Source organism: Dreissena polymorpha, chromosome 7, assembly GCF_020536995.1.
Source record: "Dreissena polymorpha isolate Duluth1 chromosome 7, UMN_Dpol_1.0, whole genome shotgun sequence".
In the NCBI taxonomy this organism is placed as follows: Eukaryota; Metazoa; Mollusca; class Bivalvia; order Myida; family Dreissenidae; genus Dreissena; species Dreissena polymorpha.
The window spans coordinates 52,678,479-52,690,673 of NC_068361.1; the positions used below are offsets into that span (position 1 = coordinate 52,678,479).

At 32.7% G+C, this 12,195-nt stretch overlaps 1 protein-coding gene across 1 annotated transcript in view; it reads left to right on the top strand.

Moving 5' to 3' along the window:
- LOC127838695 (voltage-dependent calcium channel type A subunit alpha-1-like) overlaps window positions 1-12,195 on the top strand; it is a 144,187-nt gene that overhangs the window by 95,437 nt on the left and 36,555 nt on the right. Inside the window, exons 27-31 of the mRNA XM_052366578.1 lie at window positions 37-177; window positions 2,862-3,063; window positions 4,436-4,600; window positions 7,935-8,111; window positions 10,928-11,011. Coding sequence (XP_052222538.1) covers window positions 37-177; window positions 2,862-3,063; window positions 4,436-4,600; window positions 7,935-8,111; window positions 10,928-11,011 — 769 coding nt within the window. The remainder of the gene's footprint in view (window positions 1-36; window positions 178-2,861; window positions 3,064-4,435; window positions 4,601-7,934; window positions 8,112-10,927; window positions 11,012-12,195) is intronic.

A 12,195-nucleotide genomic window follows, 5' to 3' on the forward strand; every position in this document is an offset into this window, starting at 1 on the left:
TTTTTAAAGTAAATCGTTTCATCTTTTCACGTCCAGAGGCCAGTATTTCTCATACCAAGACGGCAATGAACCGACAGTGGAGCACCGGCAGTGGAAACGGCAGGACTTCCATTATGACAATGTGGCGGCAGCTATGTTAACTTTGTTCACTGTCACAACCGGCGAGGGGTGGCCAGCGTAAGTTTGTGTTTAACCCTTTGCATGCTGGGAAATTTGTCGTCTGCTAAAATGTCGTTTGCTGAATTTCGAAAATTAGCCTTTTCTTCAATTTTTTTTTAAAGAATACTATCAGAACAGCAAACAGTTTGGATCCTGATGAGACGCCACGTTATGTGGCGTCTCATCTGGATTCAAACTGTTTGCAAAGGCCTTCAAAATTCGGTTCCAGCACTGAAAGAGTTAAAAGAATGTTCATTTCCCTTTTATTTCAAAATGCCGTTGTCTCAAGGCATGCTTAGTTTAGTTTAAAACCATATATTTTAGCTCGATTGTATCGAACGCCTCATGCATATTGAGGAACTATGGAGTCAATAGAGGAAACATTGATAACGTTATAGAATTGAGATCCAAGCCATGGCCTCCTGATCGCTAGCGGGTACCATCTTAACCAAGCCACCGCGACATCTAAGATAATTTACTTGCTATGATAAACATTGAAAAAGTTTTTTATATTCAACTTATATTTCTATAAGAACGCTGTTTAGTTCATTTTACAAACAAAGTCAATTGTTAACTGGACATTGCATATGTGTCCATGTGAAATTACATTCACGATGTTTGTTCAGAAAATCCATATAGATCCAATATATGTCACGATTATTCAAAGATTTTGCGATTTCAAATTCTCTAAATGAAACGATGTGTGTGTGTAAAAATGTTTGCAATTGAGACACAACTAGCTCTTTGCAAACATAAATGCCAATACAAGTAAGAACGAAACGTGTGCGTTTGAATGTTCGAGATAGAAATAACTAAGCAATTGAAAACTCTGACATTAGCTTATTTACAAGAAACTAGACTAGAGGAGTTAATTATAGCTGCTTTTCAGTTCAACAAGTATATAAATGTATGTTTTAAGAGCTATACCTTGCTATATTAAGTAGATCTGATAATACTGTAACATATACATGAATCACTCATAATGATCATTAGCAAGCGTAATATTTTTTTCATTTGCTTCGTAAAAAGGTACATATATTAGATTCTAAATCATGAAATATTGAAATAAATGCAAATAATGTCAAATTGTTTCTCAGTGGCCGTAAAAAGGATAAGTTTTGAAATTGCATATTCATTAAATATAGTTGTGGTTCGTGTTGGTTTTTCATAATAGTAAACCGTCAAAAAAATACACATAAATAACAGGAAACGTTAATAGTACAATTAAACGTAAAACAAAACTGACTACCAATAAATATTAAAAACTTAAAATACATTACCTGTTTCCTATTATGATTTGGGGTTTTCTCAGTCTTATTAGGCCAAGGTGAGGACAAGACAATGCCTAGAGGGAATTCATAAAACCGACCAGACATTGAACTGGTCATTTTGCTACAAACACTATTTAAAGTTTGCTATCAGAATTCTTGCTAAATGATTATCCGCCATCGTGTGTTCCAAATACATAACTTTGACATTTCGAAATAGAAACAGAAGTTAATAATATATACCTATTAGGAACCCATTTCAGAACACTCGTCTACGGTACATATTCAACGGTTTTATAGTTAAAGGGGCAGAAATCTATTTTCTCTTGATTACTAAATCACGTCACGTTAAATGTGCCATCTTAACTTTGTGTAAGCTTCTACCGCATGGTAAATTGTTTACAAATATGTATCATAGGCAGATAAGGAGTGAAGTAAATATTTCACCCAGAAAAGAGTCATTTCGATCGACTATACCCGATACAGATGCATCTGATATGTATCTTGTATACCAAATAAACACGATGTCCTTTAAATAAATAAAAAGTCGAACGTCCAGATTTTATGTGAAAATCGACTGCTCAGCAACATATATCATGGTATTTATACAATTTAATTAGCGCCAAAAAAGCGTTAGCTTTAATGAAAGTTTCGTGAAACTCATGTTCCTAATTTAAGGCCGACAGACAGGGTATATTTTAAATTACAGCACGATAAAGATGTTAACGTTCCGACGCCTTGATATGTAAACGTTATAAACGGATATACATAAATTTAATTTGGGAAGTCACGTTCACTTAAATAAAGGTTAATAATGTATGCTTCAATTCTTCCAGTCTAGATGACTCAACCCAATAAGATTATAATAGTTCTTTGGTATAGACAGTAACAGCCCAACAAATTACTTGCGCATTGCATGGAAAATATTTATTGACATCAAACATGGCGCTAAATTATTTTTGAACCCAAATATTACAGTGCACATCGATTAATATAGTGGGAGCAAAAAAGTACTGACAATAAGCGCCTAAACGTGTCTAAATAAATTAAATAACCAAAAGCATTAAATAAAAAATAATATGTGTCTGCTTTATAAGTAATACCGTTACTCATTTTCCGTAATTATCCCGATAGCAAACAAAACAACCATCTACATTTACTAAAAAATACCAGACGTTCGCATAAAATAACAACCGTTTAATGATTAAGTTAAGTTAGATTAAGATGCTTTTTCAGGTGTTATTTTTTCCTTTAAATAATTCGCTTTAATTAAAAAAATTACTGCATACGATAGTCAATATTATATATAATTTCAATTTCGAAACGTCACCTGAGTAACTGAGTTTGCCGGTTGCGTAAGCAACACATCTATTTTAACATGCTCCACATTCGGTAGACAACATAACATATAAAAATGCTTGTGTTTAAATTCAGAGTCCTAAAACATTCCATGGACTCGACGCTCGTTGACACAGGGCCACAGCCCAATTTCAGTATGGAGATGAGCATTTTCTACGTCGTCTTCTTCATCGTGTTTCCGTTCTTCTTCGTTAACATCTTCGTCGCTTTGATCATCATCACGTTTCAGGAACAGGGAGAAAGTGATCTTGGCGATCAGGACCTTGATAAAAACCAAGTTAGTTATACGCATACTTTCTTCGTTTGTTGAAATAAAAATGAAGCTATTTAAGCTATACGAGTATACCGAGGTTTATTTGTCCACATTGTTCATTTTTATGCCTTCATCTTACTACAAATCTAGGTCATAAAAAAACAAGTAAATACCAAGAGAAATATGCTTCATTATATTTATGTATATGACGTCAGAAATCAGAGGTGGTAATCACGTGATAGTCAATATTGCGACTGCCATGCCGAGACAGGTATTTTTCGCCGTGTTTTAACATTTATACCTTGCGTTTAAATGGGGCTCACTTTCCAGCAATATCAGTAAGAGGTTTATATGATTATTTTGCATTAATATTCGCTTTATGTCTCGACTTTACTCGCTACGTATGTTCATAGCAAGAGTTGTATTTTTGTGATTCCGCTAATTTCGTAGCGAGTTAAGCCGAGGTATAGAACGAATATTAATTAAGAAATAATATTTTTCTATCATGGTTTGTTGTCGAATAACCCACAGTAAGGAGTATAGATGCGTAGGAATTAAATCACGAGTGCGAAGCACGAGTGATTTGATTACACGCATCTATACAACTTACTGTGGGTTATTCGACAACAAACCATCATAGAAAAATATTATTTCGATTCTAACACGATTCTGATTGATTTGGTTCAAGCTTTAGGACGTGAACTATATTTTTCAATACTCCGCCCTTCTTAGTACTAAGTTCACTATTTAGTGACATCATTGAATTGTACAAACATATGACGTCATTTTCATTCATAAATATTTTGCAAATGACGTCACTTTTGAAAACAACAATCGTAAAAACTTAATGACGTCACGTTTGTTGATGCTACTGAAAAGCTGACATGCTATAAATGTTTTCTGAATTACGTTTCCTAAAAAATAAAATTCTTTGTAGACGTGGTTATGCCACTTATCAACAAATATACAATTTATTGTTTCATTACATTTATATACATGCTACATTTATTACATTTCTTTCAGAGCGGGTTTTAGCACGTGCATTTTACTGCAATATTTTCTTTATTTATTCGGAACTATTTTCGAAACATTAAGCTCCGCCCATAAGTTATTGCAGAATAACCCACACTTGATTTCCTTCTTTGTCTATAGAAAACAAGTCGCGTGCCGTGTTAGAATACGAAATAAACGTTTTTCACATCCCTGCTGATATGGCTGGAAAGTGAGCGGCATTAAATAATAATGATAATAATAATACTAATAATAATAATAATAATACACGTTATGACGGGTATAAAACGGCGTAAAAAGCATTCTCTGCATGGACGTCGCCATATTGATTATCACGTGAATACCCCCTGTGAGCAATACGCGTTCAGTCTTTTCTGAATTTCAGAAACAGTGCATAGACTTTGCTGTGAACGCCAAGCCGCTATGTCGCTTCATGCCTAGCAACATAGGCTCTTTTAAATATAGGGTTTGGAAACTAGTAGTCTCGCCAAAGTTTGAGTATTTGGTGATGACGTTAATCGCCCTCAACACCATCGTTTTGATGATGAAAGTGAGTAACATTTAAGAATTCGTTTATATAAAATGCTTATATACAAGTTTATATATACTATTATGTATAAGTCTATAGTCAACGTTTACAAGCAAAAATAAGGTTATAAGTTTATTTAACAAATAAGTGCATCAATACATTTTATAAATGTATAAAGTTCGTTTGTAAGTAAACCGATAAGTTTTTAAAATAAATATGCAGCTGCAAAATTAATAACGCACCAAATACCTAAAATAAATTGTAAATTATTTCCATTTTTATTATTGATTGTAATCTTAGATTGAACTGTTATCTTTGCATATTTGAGGTTTATATTAGTGTGTATTTGCATCATAACAACATTAAAATGCATTTTAACATTTAAACTTTAAGTGCGTTATGACTCCCGTTTCGTCTAAATTGCTTGTCAAAAGTAGCAACAATATTTAAATGGCAGTTGTATTGTTGGTTCTTGATGCTTCTTATCATATTATGCGAGAAGCTGGGCAGTATGTGACGATATTTCTTAACAAAAATTAGAATTGTCGTTAAACATAATGTTTGTATGCATTGTACTATTGTGTTATTATGTGCATTAGCGTGTGTAAATGTATTTAAAACTAACATATTTTGTAACTAAATCGTCTTCACAAGATGTTCTGTGTGTTTGTGAAAGGTTGTCTGATCTTCGTTATCCAGGTCACATATTTCCATGAATATTGTATGCGTTTTAACAAGTTTTCAGGTACTCGATGGGATTGCAGAATATGTAGATATGTTGGTAGTACTTTCCCAAATAACTGCAAACAATTATGTTGTAATTATTAAGCATAATTAAGCAGTTGTGAATGTGTTCACTTCTAAAACTTCAATTATAAGAAACTGAGTTTATAAGAAACTGAGTTTATAAGAAACTGAGTTTTCCACACTATCAAGGTGTTTTTTTTCTACAATGATTCAGGCTTCATATGAAAAGTAATTACATGTTTTCTCAACTTCATTGGGCTTGTTTATCTCACTGGTCACTGTGATTTTCCGTCATAATTGACAATGTGTAATATACATTTACGTCATATTTGACAATTATCCATCTACCTATGATACTGCGTCGATTTTTCCCATCGCTTTTTCATCGACGTCGTCTGAACGAAAGCTATCTCCACCATATTTTACTGTTTGTGTAATTACATAGACTAATGTCAACGTACATCTTCGACTCAAACATATCAATGTTCCAGCTTCATCGAACTTGCCAAATTGCCTATATGCTATCTACATTGCATGATTATGGAACATTCATTTCATCTGCAATATACAGGACTATTAATATTCCTTATACATGTAAAAAAAATTCCATATTCATTTATAACAATGTCCATCTTCAGGCATAACAATGTTCCATATAATGGTATAGCAATATCAAATATAAATGTATAACAATGTTCCATAACAATGTTCCATCTACCTGCATAACAATGTTCCATCTACAGGTATATGATGAGCCCTCAGCCTATCGTGATGTACTCAAGTACCTTAATATCGCCTTCATGTGTTCATTCACCATAGAATGTTTTTTGAAATTACTGGGGTTTGGACGGGTAAGATGACTGACAGCTAGAAAATTGTATATATTTGTATATTCACCTGTGTATTCACATTAATATGTTTTTTATATTCTGTTCAACTGACCGCTTTTTTGTTTTTGCACAAGGGGAATGGCTTTGAATGAGTTTTCGTTGGTGAGGAAGCTGAACGCGTTTTCATATGGCCCAATTAACATTTTCTAGCTTTATCTATGATTATCTGGAAATGACTAAGGCTAATTTTGAAAAAAAAAAGATTAATTTATACATATAGTTGGTGCGTAGTATAAATCAAGCAGTTATATATAAATACCTACATTTTTATGAAGTGAAACGATGCTCTGAAATATTTGGATATCTAGATTGACTTCTAACATACAGAAGTTTCATCAGCACACCAACGTGAATGGTCATGTGAATTCGTGCATTCACATATTTTATTTGTAATGAAATAAGCCAAAATAGACAAGTCTGATATTAGGAATCGGACGTAACAATGGTAAGACAAAAGATTGTTTCAATAAACCGATGTAAGAGAGCTGCTATTCCTAAATCATATGCATTGATTGTTTTTAATACAAAATATTAAATTATTAGAAACGCAGCAGGCTTTTGAAGCTAAACTCGCTTACAGGAGCCTTTTGAAAAGATCTCTATGTCTGGAGCCTTGGATATATTTTTCTGGCATCGACTGTATGCAAACTCAAAAAAATGATTAGATGTTCATTGGTTCACGCATTCATAATTCGTTATTACATTATTTTTAAAACATCATCGACGAAGGTGATACTTTTCAAAGCAATCAGTTACATTTTATGCTGAACAAGTTCCTATATGCATGCCGACCATTTGAGTTTGCATTCATGAAAATAATGCCAGAAATGGGTTAAAGACAATCCATTCTTCGTATAATACAACTGGTTTTGTTTGAAGACAATACAATTGCTTGAATGTAATTTGTCCACAATTTTGAGTTATATTTTCCCCTCTTCTAATTCAAACTAATGGACGAAATGTCTACATCTGCAAAGAATGATATTGTCAACTGATTTATGTACATTGTATACTTTTGGAATTATAATTGGTTTGAACATGTTAATTTTATAATAAGTTAATAACCGATCATGCGTTCATATTCAGAGGGCGAAATGCATTATTACCCGATTATCTTCAAACAAAGTCTGCATATTTTCACTGTACCATTATATTATGTGATCAACTTGTGAAAAATGGAAAGTTCTGATTGCATTTCGGTTCATTTTTCTAGTGCCTTTTGTTTCGGTTATTTTGTTTAATGTGTCTGTCTTGCGGTGAGTATTTAGTTGTGTGATTTAAATTGGTACACTGAAAATATAATTAACGTTACTTTTAGCATTTGTGTAACCACGATTAGTTATATCTTCATCCTTGCATTACCATGCTGTCCCTATCTATCATTAAAACAGCTCGTGCTTAATTTCATTTGATATATCACATATATGACTGGAACATTTTCAATCAATCTAAAAAGGCAAGCGGACAACGACAACGAGCGAGGCCTGGTATTGTAATGCGCATGGGGAGGTTAGAGGGTTAGGGTAAGAGGTAGGGTTAGGGGTCGGGTTTGGGTTAGGGTAAGCTATAACCCTAACCCTAAAAATGATATAAAAAAAGACTGCATAGTGGATTCATGGATGAAGAATACATGCCCTTGTAGTGGGTAGCGTGTTTGCAGACCATATTTTTACAATTGTTGTTTCTTTTTTCTCTTTTTTGCCGTTTTGCTCCATCAGTTCAGTAATCAGCAATCGTTTGAGGAAAACTTCCAAAGGCACGACTTCAATGAAGGGCATTCGCTTAACGCGCTACAGGCTTCGTTCTATGAGAGAGTCCTTATCTGTATTAACATAGTGTTCACAATCCTCTTCACCATTGAGTGCATTCTTAAGTTTTTGGCCTTTGGACCGAAGGTTTGCAACATTGAACATTGTTTTGTGGACATTGTGAAGTGCGCGTATTGTACTAAACCCCGTTCATCACTTTAGACCTCGGCTGCTGTCATCTCGTTTGCGCTATATTGTTTACTTTACGTGTACCTACTTTTGTGAACAACGATTATTCTTCGGTTCCGCTTGCTATAGACATGTTTCCAGTAAAACTCCCCAGTGAACTGTGTAAATGTTCTTCTTCATCTGTACATTATTATACATAACGATAACAGGCAAACGTTTAAAACATTTTACAGTTAAATTACGCGCCATGTACACATATTTTAAATTGTTTAATGCTTGTAATTTTTATTGTGAATGGAACGACAAAATTTGTCAACAAAATGCTTTCCAATACAAATCATTCGTGAACACAAATGTTTTAACATCTGTATTTAATTGTAGAACATTTGCATTTCTAAGAGATAAAGAGAAATTATTAACGTTAACAATATTATTTTAAATACTTCAGCATTAAAATACACTTACATCAATTCATCTTAAATGTATCCGCGTTATATGTATCCGTGACTTCGTCTTTTACTCAACTATCTGTTCTGTGTTACACGGTTTATTATCTTCAGTCAGATAAACGATGTATATTTACAATTTTAGAAAATCGCAATTTGTCAAGTTAATGTTATGTGGCATGCATTTGACGTCATTCCCTTTTTTATTCAACTAAATGTGATCTAGATGTAATATCTCGCTATCATATGTAGTGAATATATTTTGTAATTTATATATAGTTGCAGTTTTTTGTACATTTTGAATTAATGTCGAATATTTAAATTCAATATAAAACCCCTTAAAGTATGTTCTTACAATAATTGTTTTTTTTTTTGTTTGGGAAACGAATTAAAGAGGTTTGAAAATAGAATTTACTACGAAAACAAAAGCAAACAAAACTATTGTAATATCATGTTGTGTACGGCATTGTGTACATGCAAATACCTTATGTTGCATCAATTATTACTGTTTCTGCCATTTTTAATGTTTGCCTTACACCAGTTTTTTAATTATACGTACGCTTCGTTATTACATGGCTAAGGACTCGAATAAAACACATTAAAAAACAAACGATTAATTAATTAATTAATTTAGCTCAAAAATTCCTTTGAATAATATGGAGCTATCCTCATACCTTTTGCTTTTAACGTCCAGCTCGAGCGATATAAAATACTTTGTGGCGGAGATAGATTGTTTCAATTGGAATATAACACTCCATTGGAATATAAGCACTCAATTGGAATATAAGCGTTTAATTGGAATATAATAATTCAATTGGAATATAAGCAATAAGTGTACATGCAGTTTTTCGTACAATTTATTTCCATGTTTGATGCAAACAGTTATAGGTGTTCTCGTGTTATTTTAACGACACATGTCAATTCTACTATACTCAGAACACAATATAGGCTATCTAATCGAGTTCGTTTGTGTAAAATGTATTTAATAAGTGGTTTAAATACCCGACTATTTTGCTTATGATTGACAATCGTTCAAACTTCAATGATAATGCACACCAACGAAAAGTAACTAATGTAAGATATCATTTTAGATATATATATAGTAGACACACTTTAACTGTTTATAAGTTGAAAAATAAATGGCACTGATTTGTAGATTAAATTCATAACTGTAGTATTAAAGAAGATATACGCCGATCTCTACATGCCACTTCGTGGGTAGTAGTATGTTCATGTAAACCATAACTGGAGTTATGTCTTCGTTTTCAGTTAGAGTTAAAGCAGTAAATCCGCCCATTATTCAAAGCTTCTTACACGACAAGTCATGTATTGGTGTACTGGGTTACTGATCTAGATGCGGCCCAATGTCTATTTGTCGTTTATTCGCGGCCCCAATTAAATTACAACCTCGGGCTTTTTTATTAGCAGCTGAAGGCCATATTATTTTTTTTCTTAAGTCCTAATTTTACAACCTCCCGGCATTTTTATTAGCAGTTGAATGCCATATTTATTTATTTTTCTTAAGTCCAAATTTTACAACCTCCCGGCATTTTTATTAGCAGTTGAAGGCCGTATTTATTTATTTTTCTTAAGTTTTTATTATTTTGTATTCTGACTAAAATATTTGTCCCTGTCGCCCCAGCTTACCGTGCTCCTACGCCTGAAATGTTGTTTATCACACACTGGTGGAGCTGTGTTATTTCACTTCACTGGCTATTATGAACCATCTTATTTCTAATAGAACAACATAATTTTATTTAACCCATTCATGCCTAGTGGACTCTTCCATCCTTCTTTATTGGATTAATTTATTTCCAAAATTAGGGATGTCTAGTATATTTATTTCTATATTTGAATACTTCTTAATGAAATTTCTTTCAGCAAACAGCGCAGACCCTGATGAGACGCCGCATCATGCGGCGTATCATCTGGGTCTACGCTGTTTGCCAAGGCATTTTTTCTAGACGCTAAGCATACATGGGTTAATGATCTTTTATTTATTTATATATGAGGGGATATAACTAATTGGTGCATAAACAAAAATATGTAATATCAATTTTATTCTTTCTTGAAGTCATTCTTGTTTAAATTTATGAATGATGATTCCATGTTTACTAGAGACATATAATTTCAAATGTCATTATTGTTTTATAAATATAAGAGCAACTTGTCAATTGTAAGTAAACTTAAATATATAATATAGTATGTATTTGTAACTATAAATAATTGGTTTAGTCGTTAAACACTTTTTGTTAAAAGTTGATGTTCTAGTATGGATTTAAAACATTTGGAAAAACATATACATGGTTATTGATATTCACATTTTAGAACTACTTCAAAGATCCATGGAACGTGTTTGATTTCATCACTGTTCTTGGGAGTATACTGGATGTGCTGATAAGCGAGTTGGGCGTAAGTATTTTATTATGTTATCATCGGTGTTGCTTCGCTGAATTTCATTGGTATTTCCTTTTTGTGTATGTGTTTAATTGCCCTTCCATATAAGGCACGCTGCTCCTCAAATCAGTAATACAGTTATGAAATAAAAATAAAGTGTGAAGTTTTCTTTTAATAATTATTATTTTATTACGTACACGTTCAAATTAACTACTTTCGGTATGTATAATAGAAATTCCTATCAATAACAATAGTGTTCATCGAATATGCAATCAAAATGTATTGTTATTCTAACATTATTATTTTGATTTCAATCTCCATATCGAATGTCATGGAAAACAAGCTTCGGTATATGTTCGAATAACATTTCAACATTTATTGGTAAAAGCATTAATTTCGTGATTGATATATCATTTTGAAAAGGACTTTATCTTAAATGAATGTTGTGTTGATCTGTGCAAACGTCTGCTTCTTAGCAGCGCTTCTGGTTTCAATGCCAACTTTTAAAACCCCATTACTACTCACAATCAACGAAAATTTTGTACAATATTTCGTAAAATAAAGTTAATTAAAAATCAGTGTTCTTTATGGCAATTGCCGAAATTTCAACGCCAGATGTGGTCTGGTAAAATAAATAATTGTAGATACAAAATGCTCGTTTTTATTATTGATTTGCATATTTAATTCCATTTTAATTTCCCGCAACGATATCTATTCATACGACAAATGAACACTAACATGGCACCATTTTAGTGGTCGTATGTCGTATGAATAGATATATTCGCGGGCAATAAAAATGGAATTAATTGTGTCACAAATAACTAAAAACGAGCATTTTGTATCAACAATAATCTATGTAATCATACCACATATAGCGTTGAAATGGTGGCTATTGCTATAAGGAACACTGATTGTTTAGGTGTTAACTTCATTTTACGAAATACTTTACGAAAGTGTCGTTGATTTTTAGCGTTATAGAGGCTTTAACTACATTAAACTACATTAAGACGCGTTGGTCTTGCGTCAGCGAGTCAGTGTTACATTTATTCATTGTTATGCAACAGCCTGTAGTAAGGTTGTTCTTTTTTCCGTCTTCTGTTTTTAACCCGTACCTCGCCTTTGATTATTTGCTTGCTTCAAATTTTTACAATACTGTCAATCGCATTGCTTTAGTTTCTAAGTAAAGTTTTTTTATCGTA